General features: G+C 40.6%; 2 protein-coding genes across 6 annotated transcripts in view; one reads left to right on the plus strand and one right to left on the minus strand.

Annotated features, from left to right (window-relative positions):
- LOC112554985 (zinc phosphodiesterase ELAC protein 1-like) lies at window positions 1-6,453 on the plus strand. 4 transcript variants are annotated; one of them, XR_003097373.1, is made up of 9 exons: window positions 1-408; window positions 1,460-1,575; window positions 2,317-2,505; window positions 2,670-2,764; window positions 3,032-3,127; window positions 3,942-4,041; window positions 4,989-5,169; window positions 5,557-5,703; window positions 6,001-6,052. XR_003097373.1 is itself a non-coding variant. In XM_025223082.1 (9 exons), the coding sequence occupies exons 1-9, from the start codon at window positions 324-326 to the stop codon at window positions 6,118-6,120; spliced, it is 1,077 nt and encodes a 358-aa protein (XP_025078867.1). In that variant the 5' UTR covers window positions 2-323; the 3' UTR covers window positions 6,121-6,453. The 4 variants fall into 4 exon arrangements, 3 of the variants coding, with proteins under 3 accessions (XP_025078885.1, XP_025078867.1, XP_025078875.1); XM_025223082.1 differs by having other exon boundaries at window positions 2-408; window positions 5,609-5,703; window positions 6,001-6,453; XM_025223090.1 differs by lacking the exon at window positions 1-408 and adding an exon at window positions 416-1,014 and having other exon boundaries at window positions 5,609-5,703; window positions 6,001-6,453.
- LOC112554973 (peptidyl-prolyl cis-trans isomerase 1-like) overlaps window positions 6,198-20,387 on the minus strand; it is a 25,918-nt gene continuing 11,728 nt past the window's right edge. Inside the window, exons 10-20 of one of the 2 annotated variants that reach the window (XM_025223070.1) lie at window positions 19,946-20,086; window positions 19,243-19,372; window positions 16,937-17,181; window positions 16,718-16,786; window positions 15,460-16,416; window positions 13,787-13,888; window positions 13,232-13,589; window positions 12,137-12,211; window positions 11,913-12,016; window positions 10,377-11,627; window positions 6,198-8,242 (exon numbers count right to left, since the gene is read on the minus strand). In XM_025223070.1, the coding sequence (XP_025078855.1) occupies window positions 8,047-8,242; window positions 10,377-11,627; window positions 11,913-12,016; window positions 12,137-12,211; window positions 13,232-13,589; window positions 13,787-13,888; window positions 15,460-16,416; window positions 16,718-16,786; window positions 16,937-17,181; window positions 19,243-19,372; window positions 19,946-20,086 (3,628 nt within the window). In that variant the 3' untranslated portion in view covers window positions 6,198-8,046. Of the gene's footprint in view, window positions 8,243-10,376; window positions 11,628-11,912; window positions 12,020-12,136; window positions 12,212-13,231; window positions 13,590-13,786; window positions 13,889-15,459; window positions 16,417-16,717; window positions 16,787-16,936; window positions 17,182-19,242; window positions 19,373-19,945; window positions 20,087-20,387 lie in introns of both variants that reach the window. The other variant, XM_025223061.1, reaches the window with a different exon arrangement.

Here is a 20,387-nt window from a genome sequence, read left to right on the forward strand (position 1 = left end):
GGCTGAAATTCCGTCCAGTGTGTGTGTGTGTTTCAGCTGCTAGAAGAAGCAGACGACAGAAGTGAAGTGACTTCAGATCACCTGCGTATTTTACTTATTAGCAGTAGACTAATGTTGTGTAATGGCGCATACCGCTGCTGTTTAACCAATCTTTACAACTATTGAAAATGGCAATAGGCGACCACAATGTTCCTATCAGTGATATGGAGCTCTGAGGTCGCCATCTTGACGCATTTTTAGACCCAGAAGGACCTCCGCTTAATTGTAGGCAGATTTGTATGCATTGAGTCAAATCCCTGAGGCGTTCAATCAACATCTCTTCAATGAACATGGAATTAACTTTCCTGGGAACTGCATCAGCATACCCAACCCCGACACGCAGCGTGTCTTGCACAGCTCTTCGTTACAGTAAGATGTTGGCCGCCTTGGTAGTTTCGAGTTGGAATATTGTTTGCACATTTCGTGCATGTACCTTGATAATTATTATAAACTTTCATCTTTCTCAAACTTTATGAAAACAAAATGTATGTATATAGTTATGCTACTCTATTGTCAGTCCTATTTAAAAGTGCTATCGTACTTGCTAAGGAGAACTGGGCAGAAGCACTGTACGTACAACTTTAATTTTTAAAAAACACATACACACAGATGATTGGCGTCTTTATTACCTGTCACTATTGAAAACTATGAACCTCCAAAGCCTGGCCTGAGCATGGCAGTCATCTGTGAGGTGTGAGGTGTGAGGCCTCCTCCTCTTTACTATCCCTTAACTCCTTAAGATTGTAGCCTGGCAATTCCATGCAAACTGTTTCCCTAGCATTAGAAGTTTTTCTCTGGGGACAGAAACATTACCACCTGGCTCTTTGTAGCATCAGCATCTTAGCTGAGTGCTTCTCGATAGCCATCTCACAGGATTCTGAAACCTATACCTCTGATGGCTGCCACAAGTGACGAGGGCTGCCAAGAGCCAGCATGGGCCCTGGTGTAAACGATCTCTCCAGGCCCCATGCAATTGTAATCATCAATTATTTTCCAAAAATATAATATGTTTACGATTTGATTGTCAATATGTTAATTTCATTCAGTAAGGTGTTATAGACTGTAAACATTAGGACAAGTGCACTAGGATTATTATCACCACTTAGTGGTTAGTAAATGAGGCAAAAGGACATTAAAGGATAAAACTGTAGTGCCCTGCTCCATAGAAAAAAAAATTCCCAGAGTGAGGAATGTTAGGTGAACCTTTCTTTAAAAGGAAAAGAATGAAAAGAATGGAAAGAATGAAAAAAAAAAAAAAATCCACTGACCAAGGCCGGGCCCCCTTCACAGCCATGGACCCATTTTTATCAGACCCACCTGTTCCCTCCCTCTCTTCTGGCCTGCAATTGACTTCACATTAAAAAGTCACTGAGTAAAATGTCATACTGTCTTTCTGTCACAATTGTATTTCTTTATGCAGAAGACTGGGTGTGGCTTTTTGACTGTGGTGAGGGATCACAGATTCAGCTGATGAAAAGCAGTCTTAAGCCTGGTAAAGTTAGCAAAATTTTCATCTCACACCTTCATGGGGATCATGTAAGTAGATGGGCTGTCAATATTTTTATGGTATCTATGAAATAAAAATAGATACAAAAGATAAAAAATCTCTAGCCATTATGCCAATTAGAAAATGCCTGTATGTTCAATATGGAAATCATACCATTATGGTTGGTATTCGGCAAAGCCTTTATAACAATTTTCATGTTCTTTGCAAATTCTGGGGACAATTTTTGCTTGATTTACTAGTAATCTTACAATGCATACCTGCTAGTTGTTAATCTACCTGGTAACTACTAATCTTTAACATCTACCTGCTAGTTTTGAGCAATCTGCTCAAGATCTTTGCTTACCACACAATGTTAGGATTCATTTTGATGTCTGCTCAGTCTAGAGAGTATTATTGTTTTCTACATTCTTACTTTTGCCAGAAATTCTTCCTTTAGGGTCTGTTCACTTCAACAACAGGAAGTCCAGATTTGTCTGTAGAATTTTCTTTGCTCATAATGTGTTTTTCTTCAGTCTTAGTGATTTAACTCTTATTTGCTGCACCGTTTTTGCATGTTCATTTTCTTCAGGCATCTTCCATTTTGTTGCCTCACTGTTGCATCTCCAGCATCAGTATTCACTATCCTCTAATTTCTACATTTCAGTACTGTTTAGTTCAGCTTTTAATCTGTGGGTGCACAAAAAAATGCTATTATGTTGTGAATGCCTGAGGTTTTGCTGTTTTCCAAACCTTATTAGAGTATCAGTGCATCAAGACTTTCTCTGTTCCAGCTCTTTGGCCTTCCAGGACTCCTGTGCACTGTAAGCCAGAACAACCAACGATCAGAGCCTGTGGAGATTTATGGCCCTCTTGGATTGCGTGCATATCTTCAGACAACCCTTGGGGTATCCCATTCAGAGATGGGCTTTACATTTACTGTCCATGAACTGGTTCCAGTATCACAGCAGCTGCCACCAGATGTCAGTGGTAGATGTCATCAGTAACTGGTGTTGATGTTTAGAGCACATGCTTAGTCAAATTATTGTAAACTTGAAAACAGCTTTTATCCTTAATTGCTGTAGATGAAATGCAGTTTTCCAAAGTTTTCATGACCATCATTAAACTTACACTGGATTTCTTTTAGATTTGGGAAATAGAAAAGACTGCCAACTCCTTGCCACATCCAAATGAAGTACCAGGAAAGAGAATTGAATGTAACGACAATTTAGTCTGGAATGTGTAAGTCTGTGTTGCTCTGATCATGGGTGCAACTTTAGGATTTGGGTTTGAGATAATATTTAAGAAATAAAGGCTGGATGTAATATTAAAATGAATAACAGGCCAAATGCTTTATTAAAAAAAGCAATTCATTATCAACCACAAGCTCAAGGATCAACCATATAAGAGTGTTAGTTGGCAATTTTTTTGCTTTAAAGGAATCAATATCTGTTATGTTGATGTTAGTGGCTGCTGTAAGTAGACTTAACAGTGTTTCTCATCCCACAGTTTCTCAGACAAGGGTTTTGTGGTGCAGGCAGTATGGGTTAAACATCGAGTCCCAAGCTTTGCTTATGTTGTCAAGGAAAATGATCGTCCAGGCAAGTATGTCTCTTTAAGAAATTTCAGTCTTCATACAGATAACCATCTGATTATTGTTAATATTAATGTAGAGATCACGACAAAGTGCCTGGATAGTGTGATTCTGTAAGGAGAGGTTATGGTAACCAGTCTGCCAGCACAGTATTTTGATACAAGTATCCAATTCTTTCAACTCCTTAGATAAAATGGAAATGTGATAAAATGATTGACGATAATGTATGGGAAATGACGATACAGTCGGACCTCGATAAGTCGAACTCAAAGGGACCCGAAAAAAAAATCTACTTACGGAGTTTTCGAGTTAGGGAAAATGGCGTAGTAGGTGCAGGTATTTGGCCGGGAACTAACAATTTGATAAAGGGAGGTTTTCGACTTAGGGAAGGTCAACTTATCGAGGTCCGACTGAATTTTCAAAAGTGCAGAGATTGTCCACCATATTCATCAGTCTCTGATGTGAACTTGGTGGATACCTTCCCCAACCCTATCTTAACATCTTTCTGAGTGTCTTTGATGGCTCTTTTTAAGCATCAAGATACATTTGTAAATGAACACTTTTAAGGAATGCGACTTTAAGTTTTTAACCAAAAGATAAAAAACAGGAAAGAATGGATTTTGAGGGATGCTTTGTAAAAAGGATGAAGCACTAAAGTCGCTAGTGACTGTCAAGAAAGACTGTGAATGGTTGTGCCAAATCACAGATGAACTCAACAGCTAACCTTTAAATAATGCTCAAACCTCCCACCCTCAGCCAACAATCACATTTAGGTTAGAGAAAAGATATATCAGTAGCCATCCCTTAAAACTATTATTATTTCAGACTAGATGCAAATAAACTGAAATCTCTGGGTGTACCTGCTGGGCCTCTTTATGGCAAGCTTAAAGGTGGTGAAGTTGTACATCTGGCGGATGGCACTCAGGTAGGTCATCACAACATTCTTGCTTTTAACACACAAGGAATAGAATAGTGATGTTTAATGCCATAAGCCATCTGCAACATGCATCATTCCCCTACCTTATTGCTTCTAGAAGTATTTATCACGTCTTACCCATCCCACTCACACTTTTTGATTCTTTATCGAGTCCAGTTTGTACAAAAGAAATAAAATCTTTGATTTAGAGAGAAACGTAGATATATGGTTTTTTAACATACACACACAAAACAAGATTTCTTTTGAGGGGTGCATCAGATGGAAGAGCATAAAAAAAAGCTCGATGGCAGGATGGAGTTGTTGGAGTTCAGAAAGAAGAATGTTACTGTGCTGTTAATGAAGAGATAGGATTTAATGATTTAATGGTCTACAAACATTTTGTAGGTTGGAGGAATTAGAAATTTGTTTTTAAAGGGATTGGAAAGGCCAAATAAAACTGCTTAGAATCTCATAAAGAGTAGGATCAGTTGGAATCTCGTCTATTTTTGTGTCTGTTAATGGGGAAAAAGTTGAATGTTTAATAGGATGTTTTGTTTAATAAGAGAAATTACACAGGACTCTTGTTTGCTTCAACGAAGTCTTTTCCTCCAATGATGTCAACTTGATCTCAGTCTGAGTTGATGCAATGATATGGTTGGACATTGCTCATAGCCATTTTGATTGTTATCACTAATCCAACTAATGACACACCACCAATCACTCAAGTTCAAATCGTAACAATGACCGACACTTCCTCTCCCTCACTGACGTCACACAGCACGCCACAGCCTTATCACTGCCGTCACAGCCTTTACCTTTAAGTTAAAGATGTGCAACAAACCCTACCCATAGCTTGGTGGAAGGAGAACAAGTACATTGTGGGTCAACATGTGAAAAACAACCCTTCATCAATCGGTCAAATGTAACATTAAAATACATTTTATACTATGTCCTAGATCAAGCCAAAAGATGTGATGGGACCACCCCAGGCAGGCTATATTATTGCCATTGGTGGCGACTCCAGTGATTCCTCAGAACTCCTAAAAATAGCTTGTGGTTCCCATGTCCTGATACATGAAGCCACTTTGGAAAATGCTATGGAGGAACTCTGTATACAAAAAGGGCATTCCACACCTAGTAAGTCACGTCCTAAGGCATCATTTTAATTTACACCATTTACCAGAGCTGATTTGAACGAGTCTAGAGGTTACTCTAGGATTTGTTAAAAAAAAAAACCTCATCAAAAAGACTTCTACTTTTTAGATCCATTTTATGACTGGCCTATGGTCTGGAAAGGACTATTTGCAGCCTGGGTTACAGTTTTTCAAATAAATTGTGCACGCTAGGAACAGTTTTTGGCTACATATCTTTCATCTCATATGGCATTCTGTTGCGTGTCCATGTATGTCTTTTACTCTGTAAAGCACCATGAGCCTGCCCACAGGACTGGGATATGGTGCTAGATAAGTTCACTGTATCATTATTATAGTAACTGGCAATAATGGAGAGTAAATGTCTTTTCAGACAGCATGAGGAAAAAGCATTGAGAGCAGCACATGATGCCTATTATTTGCAGGAATGGCAGGTTTGTTGGCAAAACAACTGGGAGTAAAGCAACTCATTTTAACACACTTCAGTCAGCGCTACAAGCCCTTGTCATGCAACACTGAGGTATGTTTCTTAGCTGCAATATTCAGCCTTTCATGGCATTGCAGTCTTTGGAAGTTGTCATAGAAATATATCCTGTCAGAAGTCCCTTAGACTCTACAGCGTTGCACTGTATAAAAGTAAAAGTAGCAGAATATAAACTGTACAGAAGTTTTATAAAAGATGGTTCTTGCTGACCAAATAAAGATGCGTTCATGAAGCTAGCACCAAAGCATGTAATACATGTAATACAGAATTTGAGATCCTGAGGCAGAAATATACAACATGCATTGTTTTACTAAGTCTAATTTAACATTGTAGCCAGGAGAGGCCAGCGTGCGGATACTGCTTCAGGAGGCTCAAGAAGCATTTGGATCCAATGAGGTCATTTGTGCAGAGGATCTTGTAACATTCTGCCTGCCGAGACTGGAGATGGGATGACAGTCCAGCAGCCAAAGAAAATCTTGCATTTCCACAAACATTTGTCCAGATTCTAGCACACAAACACCATACAATTCTTTTTTCTAAACAATTTTAGTATTTTCAATCGGGAACATTCATTCCATAGATACAAAGATAGCTTCAAATACCGTAGGTGAATGTACTACACCACCACTTGCTTGACGTTACAGCTTAGGTTTCTGCAAGAACAAAGAGGAACATCTGCAAGTACATTTATTTTCAATATTTGCTTTTCACCATGGCTTTTGTGTCATGGACTTAATAGAAGATTCTATTTGAAACTGAAACCCAACCTTTGGATACAACTTCAAATCATTAGATTTCAATAAAGGGGGCTTACATGTTCTCCTTAGTGATAAATGTTACTGAAACAGATACTACATTTTACAGGCATCAAGCCAGAGCATTGATCCTTGAACAGATATGCCAGGTCATTAACCCTAACATTTGCAGGATATTGTACTTTGGCATAACCTCACTAGAAACGTATAGGATTTACATTCAGAGCGACATGAGTAGAACTTTAAGGTGGTACATATAAATGTATACAAGGCAATGAATGGTTTAACATGAAGTAGTTTGTGATGTATGTGCCTAGTGATGGCCTGAAACTGTGCCTTGTTTGGTGCCTGTGACTGAGTGCAGAGATGTGTGGGTTTCTTCGTACCAGTTGTTTCTCTGAACACTAAGGAGTTTGAGAGAGAGAAAAAGTCAGGGATTTTGCAAAAAAAAAAAAAAAAAAAAAAAAAGATTTAGAAATGCAAGATGCTCGTAATGTGAAGATGATTTATTCCACAGAGCAAATTAGAGTTAACATATACAATTCTTTTACCCCCTAATGTTTGTCTGCGACTGATCTATACATTGGTAATAAATATTTACTGTTTGCCTTTTTTAAAAAAAATGTGCATAAGCCAAAGAAATTGATATCAATACTGCTGTGTGGTTTGAATGTCAGTTATCAGCAGTATCACTATGCTTATGCACAGATTTACTCGCTGTGTCCGAAGCAAATAACCGTCCAACACGACTGAAATTAGCATTTTTTTTTAAAGGATGCCATACAATAAATCTGAAACAAAGTGACGAGTCTGAGCTTTTTATGAGAGGATCTTGTCAAAAGTTTAACCTTTTCAAAACAACATGAAAGAAACCTAAATATATGCCTTTTTCATTAATTTCTACCCATGACTTTGGTTTTGCACTTGGGTCACTTGAAAATTATAAGTTAACTGCATGGGCATGTTACAGACTGCTCCCATGACTTAGTCTTTTCGCCAAGAATCACTAAGGATATGAAGCCATTGGTGACCAGCAAATAAACATACTTGCAGTACAAGTCTGTAGCAGATGCCCAAACCCATTGTTTAAGTGCAGAAACTGACACTTGACACTAAGAGAACAAAATGGCTTGCCATCTCCTTTTCTGTTCAAGCATCAGCAATTTTAAAATTTTTCAATGTAAAGATTTAAAACATAAATGCATATCTAATACTTGTCAAAACTTAAGGCTGTGTGTGTGCATGCACATGTGCAATCAGATGCTGTACTTCAAAACAAAACAAAAAAACCCCTAAAATGCCAGGGTCTGTCAGAAACAGATTTTATAACATTACTCCATGCATAATCAATCATTATCAACTCGTGAGTGGTTCTGATAAAGTAAAAGCTTATTAACTCAAAACATGGGTGTAAAAATCTACAGCGTTTAAATTGCCAGTCATTCTCTTAGATAAAAAGGCCTACGATAAATACTCCAAACACTTCACAATGGCTACTCTGTAGATGTTGAAGGCAAACAAGAAATGAAAGCTCCCCTTTATTTCCAGCATTCCCTAAAGAAATACCCCACCCCCTCTAAGTATGATGGCTGGTCTTTATTTGCATACAGCAGCAAGAGAAACTTCAATCTGAAGACGAGGATGAAGATGATGAAGAGGATGATGCACGCTTTGAACGTTTTCTGCTGGGGCTTGCATTGCTGCTGCTGTTGCTACTGACTGAGGCAGACCGCTTGCGTCCACGTCTGGTGCCAGTACCACGACTGTTGCTGCGTGAACGGCGAGGCACAACATGACGATGCCTGGGTGATCTTTGACTCCTGTTAAACAAGAATCAAACAGCACTTACCATTTATTAGGCAATTTTGACCAGATTAATGTGGAGTGAGCAAAAGTCACAGTGTATTATGGCCTAACACGAGAAAACAACTCCATGGCACAACTTATAAGATATTTCACTGCTAGAATTGGCACTGTTAAATGAGAGAAATTGTTATTCTTGAGCAACAGCTAGAAGCTAAGGAACTTTGACTATAAACTTGTAAAGCACATTTCCTGTGTGGATGCAAGCTCAATGTACTGCACATGAAAGATTTGAAAGACTATAAATGAAAAGTCACTCAACTACAAGAAACGTAAGCATCAGCAAAACATGAACTAATGAACTGAGGAGTAAGTGGTATAACAAACGAATTCCTTATTGAATAAACCTTTTGGTTTGTTTCATGGGGAATTACAGAAAAAAAAACAGCATGCAATATTCCTAATAAATTCCTAATCAATGCATACTAACATTTCTTTATGTACTTATTTCATTCTTATTTTTAAATACTTGATACAAATATCTTGAGATTTGTCTGATAGTTGTTTCCAAGTTATCTGTAAAGACTTGCGTACTTCCATCATTGCTCTGTTCATATGGTAAAGAGTAAGTGGTATAGTATTCTTGGTTTTTTTTTAGGCCCTTCGCCCCTCCTGGGGCATAGGCCATCGACTACAGTCTTAACTGTTGTCAATGTTTTGGTAGCAAGGATTTGTTTTACGGGGTGGGGGTGCTGGCCCACGCCCAACCCTCCTCCTTTTTCAGCCGGGCTTGGGACCGTCCTTGGCGGAGGGCGGCCAGCCCTGTAAACAGATGCCATGTGCAGAGAAAGAACAGTGTGCCCGAGACGAGAAATGAACTCTGGGCAGCCAACCTTCACTGTATTGGTGACAGGCACTAACCGTTGCGCCACCGGACCGCTTTTGACTAGTGAGGGCAATAGGATGGTAAGAGTTGAGTCAGAAGGATCTTTACCAGGTTTTGGGATGGGCTCCACGACGGAGGGAAACAGCCGGACACTCAAATTAAGTTAAAGATGGCTAGAAGGAGAGAGACCTGTGGAAGACGAGTTTGCAGCTGATAAGAAATGTTGTCTGGGCCAGTTGCAGAGTCCTTGCATTCTGAAGGACCTGCTGCAGTTCAGAGAGGGAGTAAGGTAGGTTGTACTGTTCAGTCATTGGGAAAAAAACGTCACAGCAAGAGGATTCCTGAACAGACTTGGTTGGTTGGTTGGTTGTTTTATGACGTGTCAGCAACTATGGCTATATCATGGTGATCTTGCCTTAAAAAAAGTTTAGGGGAAAATTCCCCAAGTGATATAACCACAAAAACTTCAAAGCCAACCCAAGTTCACCAGACTTCAGGCACTGGAATTCTAGAGAAAGAGGATGAAGACCATATTGACAGTTGCAGCTAGGGCAATACACGACCAGCCAGTTGATTGGTGTGGGCCACGCCAACCTCCCGTCTAGGAGAAATCCAGGCCAAAGAGGTCTGTTGGTATGATAGGCAGGGACCTCAACCTCCAGGATCTCATCCTCCCTCGACAACTATTGCCCTGCATGGTAAACACAGGGGGCCTAAAGAAGGCCACAGAGAAAAGAGCTACATCAAATAAAAGGCAAGATGGGGGAAAAAAAGGGCAGGAGAAAGACCAGTGGCGACAGAAAATAGGAAAGAAAACTGTACTATAATAGGGAGATGGTCGGTTGGAAAAGGCGTATAGGTGAAAGGGCCAGTGAAGGAGATATAAAGGAATAGCATAAGGAAAGGGGTAGGCCAGCTTAGTCACCCAGTCAAAGAGAGGCTGGGTGTTCGCCCTACACAAGGTCTGGGGCCTCAGCCATGGAACAAGAAATGTTGTGCACTGGTCAAGGTGAGACAGTCTCAATTTTTAGAGTTTGAGGGTGTTAAAGTTACCTTTGAGATAACAATGCACTCTTTCAACAATTGTTTATGGAGGGATGCAAATTCTTCAACGTGTGACAGCACAGGCTGAAGAGAGAACTTTCTCTGATGACAGGACAGAAACCAATTAGCAGGGAAGCTACACATTTGTACAATTAGTGCAGAATTCAAAGAACTGCCATGAGCACTTACATCATATTCCAAAAGTAAAACTTTAGACAAACCTGCGTTTAGAGATGGCTGGAGATGGTGATGGAGATCTCCTCCGTGAAGACTGCGATGGCGATTTCCTAGGCGGGGATCTGGAACGTCGCCTACCTTGACGTGGGGACCTGGATACTCTTCTGATAGGTGATCGCCTGTATGACCTTATTGGTGATCTTCTTGGAGACCGTCTGAAAGACCTAATAGGTGATCTTCGGATAGGAGAGCGAAGTGGAGATCTGCGACCGGATGATCTTCTAGGGGAGCGAATTGGTCTTCTGGGCGATCTTGAACCTCTACCTTTGTAAGACCTTGATCTTGATCTCTCAGCTTCTTTTGGTCGCACCTTGTCTGAACGTGGCCTGTCGCTATCCTTGGCTCGAGACCTGACTTCTTCCGGACTCTTCTTTCTGGGTGGTGGAGATGATGCAGAAGATCTGACCCGACTGCTGTGAGTGTCCCTTTTCTTCTCTACCTCTGGGGATTTAGCTTTAGCAATAACAGTCTTCTTCTGTTTTTCTTCAGTTTTTGCAGCAGATGCAGATCTACTGCTGGCACTGCTAGAGCGGCTTGCTGGACTTGAACTACTATCACTGTCACCTTCACTGCTGCTGCTACTGCTACTGCTGCTAGAACTGCTGCTGTCTCTAGCTTGTCGCTTGGGACTGCCAGCACTAGGTAACTTTTTCTCTGCATCTTTCTGGCTTGTTTGCTCCTCTGGGACCACAACCTCTTTTGCCAACTCTGCTACTGGTTTGGGGCCTTTGGCATCCCATCGTGAACGGGCCTTGGGTGGTGGTGCAGTTTTATCAGGAGATCTGGGACCATGCTCTGTGACCTGCTTTTCTCCTTGAGCTGGTGGATGCACAGACGTGTCTTCTGGCAGCTGCGTCTTCTGTGGGGAAGGAGACCTAGATGAGCCTGAAGAAGACACAGATGATGAGTGTGATCTTTGCTTATTACTGGGATCCCTAACAGGGCTTTTCTCGCTGGCCTTGCCAGGACTGTGAGGCTGTTTTGTTAGACCTGTTTCTTGACCCTTGGACCTGTCTCCAGTGTCTGACTCAGAGTCTGTGCTCATTCTGGAGCCACCACTACTGCTGCACTCATCACGTCCTCTGGGCTTTATGGTCGATGCAGGTGGAGGAGTGAGAGGTGGTGGGGGCAGTGGTGGGGTGACTGGCCGTAAGGGGGCAGAAACTGGTAGCATTGAGTCGCAGGGAGGAAGAGGTATGCTTGAAGGATTATTGCGACTCATTTCCTCTCGCTTCCTGCAGTATAAGAAAAGGTTGATGGATCAATACAAAGAAAGGTTTTCGAGTCCATTGGTGACTTAATATCATGTTGATAATGGGGATATGAAAAAAAAAAAAAAACAAAAATGAGACATTGGTAAATAGAAAAGCAATGTAGAACAAAAAAGCTCTCTCGACATTTTTTTTGTTGTTGGCATGTACATACAATATTGTTTCCATTATGCTGAAATCAGAAATTAGCGTGTCCCAACAGTATTATTTACACTGAGAAAAAGTCATGAAACAACAAAATCTACCAACCTGGCCATCTCAGAAGCAACAACAGCTACCTTTTCTAAAGGCGGTATTGGAGGTGTCTTCATGCGAACTGCTGGGCTCTCAACCTCTTTCACAAGAGCTAATGCCTGCTGAGTGAAGCAACCAAAGGTTTTCACTTGATTGCAACCCCACATAAACCAAGACAACCAAGTTACAAAACAAGTACTTGCACCATTACAACAACAATAATAATTTCATGTGCTCACCTGGACTGGTGATATATCCATGTCTTCATGGTCCAAATCTTCTGGTTCTGGGGGAGGCTGCCACTTAAGTCGTTCCTAAATCAAGAAAAAGCTACCATGAGATTTGCAGACATTTTATTGGTCAGACATAAGTGAGACAGACATGCTAAATAGTAGTGTGGGTGTAAGCATTGCACAAAACCACCATTATTCATGTCAAAATAGTTATGATAGTTGTCATTGCTAAATATCAAATTCTGTTAGGGTTTTCTTAGTCTGAAATTTCATCCCATATGAAGATGAAAATAGGGTTAATAATAATAATAAAAAAATTGAATCAGCCAGTCAACTATCCCCTGACCACCATCTTTGGTTGGGGGTATGATATGGATAGACGGGGAGCTGACAGGGCCGCCACTCTTGCCTATAGTGGGCAATAGTCAGCAGGTCTTGTACAGGACGACCAGTCCACTCTTTGACCAAATCTCCCTCTGGTCACCATAGGGTCAACTACCCTCTAAGGAGCTGTGGAGGATAGTCTTTAACAGAGTGTAGTGCCAGGCCACATCGCCAAAAAAACCCAGCTTACATCACTTGGCTGTTGAAAGTAGAGGTTCCTGATGTCCTGCTAGTGTGGGCATCTTGTTTCATACAAAGTCGTTGTTTTTGTGTTCTTTGTATGAGATCCGGAGCAGCCTCCTAAGGCATGTTCTCAAATGCAATGCCTGGATTCTCCTTTCCGTTTTGGCGAGCAGAGTCCACATGTCACATCCATAAAGCAGGATTGGCACTACCAGGGATTTGTACAGCTTGTACTTGGTAGTGAACCTGATCTTACAGCAATGCCAGATCCTATCTAACCTACCACTGTTGTTGTGATCCTGATGCAGATATTTGGCGAGGAGCTGGCATCATGGATAAATACTCAACATACCACCACATGTAATGCTAATTTGTTATCCTGATAATGATAAAAAGAAAAAAAAACCTAAGAAGAGTGAAAAACATGGTAAGACAGACTGCAAACTGCCAAAAGTGGAATAGCATAGCATGTTAACAGTGTAGGGGAGATAAGCCTGAACAGGCAACCAGTGTTGCTTGGAGCAGTGAACTCACCTCCACTACTTTCTTCTCCTTCTTGGCGTCCGCATCACTGTCAGATGAGGCCCTTTTTTTAGGTGGTGACCGTGAATCGCTGCTGGAGCCTGAACGAGACCGAGAACTGACAGAGGACGAGGACGACGACCTAGATCTCATGGCCTTCTCATTTGTAGGCTGTGGTGCCTTGACAGGTATTGTAGTCATAGGCTCCTCAGCATCTAAATCATAGAGAATTTTTGGTTTCTCCGATGTTTCCAATTTCTCATGTGATGTTTTGGAGGAAGCTAGCTGCTGAGATGTGGTTTCTGGCAATGGCAGATCTTTTAACAGCTGTTGGCCATGAGCAGGTGCCTCACTTTCCAGATGCGATGGTCTTAAAAGAAAAAACAAAGTGGGTAAGATAAATAATTCAAAACAGATTCTGCAACCCATCCTTCCTAAAAAACATAAAACAAAAAACCCCCAAAACTGCAGCCATTCTTTTCACTCTGACCAGATGATGGATCACAAACAGAAAAATTAATCAGAGTTCACCAATGTTAGAGACCATGATGACAGCAAAGCACTCACGCATCTAAGGTGCTGTTAGAAGCCGATTTACCAGCCAGTGGCTTCTGACCAGGCTTCCAATGTGTTGGTGGTGGGCTTTCAGATTTACGCATGACAGGCCGACTGGAAATGGAAAAGTAGTTGTTAAGCTGATGATACACATGGAGACAAACTTCATTTCAGAAGACACGATGTAGGCCACATGGTTTTCCTTCTGGACCCTATACAGTCTTATTGTATATTATATCGTCTCTTATAGGAACATTATTCAGGCAATGGCTTTGCATGCACAAAGTACCCTTTAGATTTCTTAAAAGCATCCCATCTAAGACCCAGAAACTTCCAACATGCTTCCACTACCCTGCCTACCAGTCCACCCCAAGGTCCAGCACACTGACCTTTCTCTTTGACTTATAATGCTTAATGAGTGCTGTAAGCTTTGCTGAAAATAAAATTTAAGAAATGTATATAGTGAAATAAGAATTTAAACATATTTTGTGTAAAGATGACTAAAATTGGGACTGTCAGGTGCTTTAATTCTTTCTTTTAGCATCAGAGAGAATAATGTAGTTCAGAGTCTTTTGTGCAGTGGTCTATATCCTTTTTTATAAAATAAGGAAAACATCATACAAAAAGTATGGCAAAGGGTGATGCATTAAATAATTTGTGTTATATACCTCCCCTCTGATGTTATGTCACGCCATACCATGCCACACATGAGTTATGCTAATGATACACAGCTTTATCAGTCAGCTCCACTTACTGAACTCTCTGGACTACTGACATGGACACAGGAATGCATAGATGATTGCAACTTATTGACGACAAGACTGAACTGCTACTTGTCCAAATAAATTTCTGAGCCATCCTTCTCTCCCCCATCTCTGTCAATAATAAATAACTCAACCATTCCTGTCACTACTTCTGTCTGCAGCTTAGTGTGTCATTCTCCATCAGAGTTAGACTTTTTCATCAGCATATTTCTCATGTCTGTAGAACTGCTTACCTATCTTACTACTGATGCAACTAAAACTCTAATCTGTGCCTCTGTGCTGTCAAGGATGGACTATTGTAATTCTTGAGTATTTTCTTGACAGACTTCAAATGATCCAGAATAATGCTACTCGCCTCATCTGTAGACCATCTAGATATGAACATATATCACCCATCATTCACTCTGTTCAATGGTTGCCAGTCGTAAACCATACAGTCTACAAACTTTCCACTTTACTTCGCCATTTGTGGCACTGGTCCTCAGTATCTTTCTAAACTCACTCCCATCTATGCATGATTTTTTCGCTCATCTTCTGACACCAAGATTCTGCAAATCCTAATATGACAAAGACATATTGACTGAGGTCTTTCTCCTACCAAGCCTCATCAACTTGGAACGGATTACCTGTCAGTTTTTGTCACTCACTGTATTTATGACCTTTAAGTCCAAACAAGACACATTTCTTGAGAATGACGACTTCTCTGTGACCCTGTCTTGACCATGAGTGTGCACAATGCATGTATATAATTTACTTCGTGTGTGAGTGTATGTTATTGAAGTGCACGAGTCTGTTGGTACATGATTTTGGATGATTTAGACTATGTATGATTAATGTAAAGCACTCAGCAAATTTTGGCTATACAAATCCTCAGTACTATTATTATAATAATTCCATTACTGTGCAGCCAGCTTTTATTACCTCAACAGCCTGGCTTTTCGAGCCTCCAGTTCACGCAATCTCTTGCGTTCAGCATCTGAATCTGACTCTGATGAACTTGATGATGACCTGCCCCTCCTTCCTCGTGGTGGAGAGCGTCCCCTGTTTGGACCACTCCTGCGTGCTGGGCTTCTTCGGAATCCTGGACTACCCCGTCTCCATCTGTTTGCATAACCAACTCGTCTTTCTGGCAATGATCTACGCTTTGTTTCGCTTTCCTTGGATCTTGAGCGACGACTTCGGTTTGGTGAATGTGACTTGGAATGCCTGCGATCACCTGAATTGGATCTGTTGCGGTCATCATGGCTGCGAAGTGGTCTCCTTTTTTCTGGTGACCAGTTTTGTCGTTGAGAAGGTTGTCGTTTATCTGCTGAGCGTGACCTGCGAAGCTGAGCACCTTCTTTTGATCTTGAGCGCTGCTGAGCCACTCGCTTTTCTCGTGACCTTGATCTTCGTCTGTCTGCTGATCGTTTGTCCTGTGAGTCAGAATCTTTTCTGTCTCTTCCACGTGTTTTTTTATCTTTTTTCTCTACAGGAGGAGACTTTGAGTGACTCTTTTTCTCAGAATCTCTACGACTATCTCGCCTGTCTCTTGAAGAGCTTTTCATCCTTTTTTGAGTTTCTGGCTGAGCTCTCTTGTCACGACTGCCTGAACGACCATGTTGACCTAACTTCCCAAGTGACTTTTCTTCTTTCTCTGTACGTTTCTGTACTCTTCTTTGCTCACTCTTTCTGTTCTTTGCATCGCTGTCACTCTCAGCACCACTATTGATTTCTGCCGGGTCCTGCATAGTCTTCTGCTTCCCTTTCTCTTCATCAGACTCATCCTTTTGTCTTCTACTCCTTTCCTGCTTCTTGTTTTTCTCCTCATCCGTGCCAACATCTTTGTCATTTTTATGCTTCTTCTTGTGTTTGTCACTCTTTTTGTGCTTCTTGTGTCTAAAACAGAACAAGAAAATGGGTGTAAAGTAACACAGATGGATTCTTTAGAAACTCAGTTTAGGTGGTTTGTTTCTCAGAGAAAGAATAATAAAAAAAAAAGTTTCCTAAGACATCTGATACATACTTTCTATGTAGTGTAGCTGTATTTTCATAATTGTCACTTACATCAATAGGCAACACTTACGTGTACTGTCTATTGAAACAGATGATCAACCTGTCAAACACTGAGTGTCATGCTGTGTTTAAGCTGCTTCACCTTAGATACCTCTTTTCACTCAGAGATGTGATAATCACTTACTTCTTGTTCTCGGTCTTTTCCTTCTGCTTTTCTTTCTCCTTCTTCCCTCCTCTGGTCTGTTCTTCTTCTCTTAAAGCAGGGGGGAAAAAAAGTAAATTAGAGGAATCATGCTACACTTTGTGGTAAACATGGTCATACCTTTAATTCGGCACAAAATGGTTTCCCAAGATTTTTTTAGAAAAATGTAGCACTTCATGCTATCCACACACAAAGACTTACCCATCGTCTTCATCGTTGCCAGATCTTCCTCTTTCAAATTGCTGTTCCTCCATGTGTTCTGACTCCACACGGATTCCTAGTCGTGATTTGGCCCCAGGACGTTCGTTTTGCTGCAGACGGTCACCTTTGACCCAGCGATCCTCTGTCTGTGGGTTTGGCTGCTGGGTGGGTTTGATGATGCGATTCAGTTCACGACGCCAGTGAGGAGGTGTAACACTGCGTGACCGACTTCGGGACCGAAATCGCTTTAAAAGACAAAAAGATATTTTTTTGTACTTGTCCCAACCTGTAAGTGCAAATATGTTTACTCACTCCATTTACCAAGCTACAGAAACAGCATATATCTCCCTATTAGTACTCGCTAAAATCCAACATAATCAGGTCATAAGTGAGACAGAGAGGGATCATATTAGGGAGATTAACCAGTCTGCTTTCATTCCATTTACCCCGACTTAAAGCATCTATAAATTCAAGTTCATTTACAGTAAAACCTGCTTAAGACCTTCCCAATTACATTTCCCCTCAGTTACAACCCCAAAATTTTTCATGGACATGTTTTGCTATATAAATGTAATTCCTAGTATGACTCTCCCCAACAAGACTTACGACCAACAGTTTACGCTCTATGACAACGTTTTTTTGCAAAATGTTGAGTGTTGAAAAAATTAAATAGATTTTAAAATGACTACATCTGGCTTACTGTATATTAAGATTTTCTGCAGAAATCATGCAAAATAAGTACATTTTGATGGAGACTGCTTGTTCATTGGGGACACCAGTTATTTTGACCCAAACCATATTACTGCTGTCCTTTATTGTCCCAACATCAAGACTCAAAAGACAAATCAATCTCCAATGACAGGAGTAGCTATTAATATCAAATATTATCAATAGAGCCATACATTCTTTTAAGAAGTTCAGCTACCATCATTCTAAACAATAATGGTTGCTCTGCAATGCACACTCTGAGAACATATCACACAATGGTGAATAATGTGATTTTCTTTTAACTGTTTAAAAAAAAAGCCTTTGTTGTCAGTATTCTTCAGCTTGGAGGTTCGTATTAAATGTATCTGCAGACGTTTGATTAAAATCAAGCCCATAAAAAACATTTTCTCTTAAATTAACAACTCAGGTGGTAGGCCGATATAGCCGAGGTGAAATGGTTGGTTTTTGACTGAAATGATCAACTCCTGACCCTGCTCATTATCTCTTTATCAGTGTACATCAGATGATTATGCTTCGTTTATGATCTTTGGCAGAAGTCAGGTGACTATGAGATATTTGTAACTAGTTGTGCTTTATTGTGACTTCAAAAATATAAATAGTGCATTTTTAGAAAGCATCTCTGTCTGCTGTGGTACATATATACTGATTGCTCATACCTGGAGAGTTAAAGTGTGAGTAAGTGAAAGTGAAAACCACAAAATGGCATTATGATATCGTTTTAAAGCATTATTTCAAAATTTCAATAAATGAACTTGAATTTATAAGGGTTTGAAGTCATGGTTCCTGAAATAGCAGACTTCCTGCTGCGACCCCTTTAAGTTATGACCCAATTTTGGTAGATTTTAGATTCTTAATAGGGAGGTTTTATTGTATTTAATTGTATTGAAATGCAACTTGTGTCAATGCTTTGTCATTTTTGCTAAGGTGGAGGTCCTTGGAACAGCTGTAATGCCACAGCTTCTGAGGGATGAGGCAGAAAAGCTGCTGGGTGGAGAAACCATTTGGGAAAAAACTATCTGCCTCTTCCTGCTAAGAAAGTCCATGAGAATGTTGAACCTCATGGGAATGTGACACACATGCAGAATTACCTGGGGCCATAGTCATGAAACGAGGGGGAAGTTGCTGCCATGGGGCAACATGGGGAACTCCAGGAAAAGCACCATGTTTCTTAAGTTATAAAGCAGCAAGCAGTGAGCATGACAGCCGGCAGGAGACTGCCACATATCATGCAACATAAGGCTTCTTTATGTTGCCATAAAACCTGCACCCAGTGAACAAGGGAGTGGGAAAAAAAAAAAAACCCCAATGAGATCTTAGTCAGGTTAGAAAGAAACTGGAATGCTAAACTCACTTGCCAGAGAGGAAGCATTTAGGATTTGGTTGATTTTGAGGTCCCCCCTGTTCACTGGTCATTTCTGGCCAATTAGGAGTGGACAGCTTCAATTGAGAGGTAGCTAGTAGTGATCACCATATTATCATATATGAATACTAAACAGCATCTATAATACTGACAGCTAGTAGGGTGATCTCCATGCAGTCATACAGTATGAAAAATAAACAGCATCTCTAATACTCACAATGCTTCCTCTGCCTTTGATGCGACGACCAGTTGAAGAATACTTCACTCTTGAACTGTAGGGCCTGCCATCCTGAGGGCGCCGTTTCTCATACCCACGTGGTGACTGCTGTCTGTCACGGTTTGTTGGCCTGCAGCACATTTTTATCATATCGAAAAGATACAGACAGCTATGATCTGCTTGAAAGAAAATTTCAGAAACGAAATCTGTTACATTGATTTGAACTGTTCAACTTCCAAATTTTATGCAGTACTCACAACAGGAAATTTGTTACACAAAATCATTAATCTCATCTACTGAATGTGAAAGAAATGCTTGAGACTAAACTTTTACAATGGATGGCAAGAGAGATAAGCCACTGAAAGCTGCAATAATAATGAAATGAGATTTTTCTAGTGCATGATCATGCTCACGAAGAAGTACAACCAAGCATAGACAAAAAAATTGAAAGAAAGGGTTACAAAATGGACTAACATTATGTTGATCGGTGTAATGGGGTAATGCCCATGGAACAGATGTCTCTTTAGTGCATGTTTAAAGGATTTGAAGATGGGTAGGTGGCGGATATGGATGGGAAGAGTTCCATTGTTTTGCTGCTGAGTAGCTAAACGTCCAGTGACCATGGTCATCAGATGAAGACATCTTGGAAGGTTACAAGAAAAATTTGGAGGAAACACGAAGTAAGTCCTTGATATCACCTTACCTTGAATCTCCACCAGCATTAGCATCTTCATCAGGTTTGCCACGGTACAAAAACTTCTGAAATGGCACATCAGGGATTTCATCTCGTCGGATGTCAGCAAATACGGTCAGAAGTTTTTCTTTCTCAGGCTCTATTTCTCCTCTGTGGACAAAATTAACAACATTTAGCAGTATATCATAATTCTCAGTGCATCGCTAGTTAAAGTATCCTTTACCATATCTGCTGCCAGACTTGTTGTTTTAGACAGAAGCCTAATTTAAAACAGCAACTAGCAATAAAAAATCAAGACACGAGATACAATGTAATATTACAGAGCAGAGTGTGGAGGAAAGTGCACACAGGTCTGCATGTGGTCAAGAGAAATAATCCGAATGAAATAGATCTTTTTCTTCTTATCAAATGACATGCCATTTGCCTTCATTATCAGTCTTTCTATCTTAAG

This window comes from Pomacea canaliculata, linkage group LG2, assembly GCF_003073045.1.
Source record: "Pomacea canaliculata isolate SZHN2017 linkage group LG2, ASM307304v1, whole genome shotgun sequence".
NCBI lineage: Eukaryota > Metazoa > Mollusca > Gastropoda > Architaenioglossa > Ampullariidae > Pomacea > Pomacea canaliculata.

Bases quoted from the DNA above. Each gene is read 5' to 3' on its own strand.
- LOC112554985 (XM_025223082.1), top strand. From the start codon at position 324: ATGAACATGGAATTAACTTTCCTGGGAACTGCATCAGCATACCCAACC. The intron at 409-1,459 runs GTAAGATGTTGG...TTCTTTATGCAG, and splicing joins TTGCACAGCTCTTCGTTACA to AAGACTGGGTGTGGCTTTTT. The intron at 1,576-2,316 runs GTAAGTAGATGG...TCTCTGTTCCAG, and splicing joins CACACCTTCATGGGGATCAT to CTCTTTGGCCTTCCAGGACT.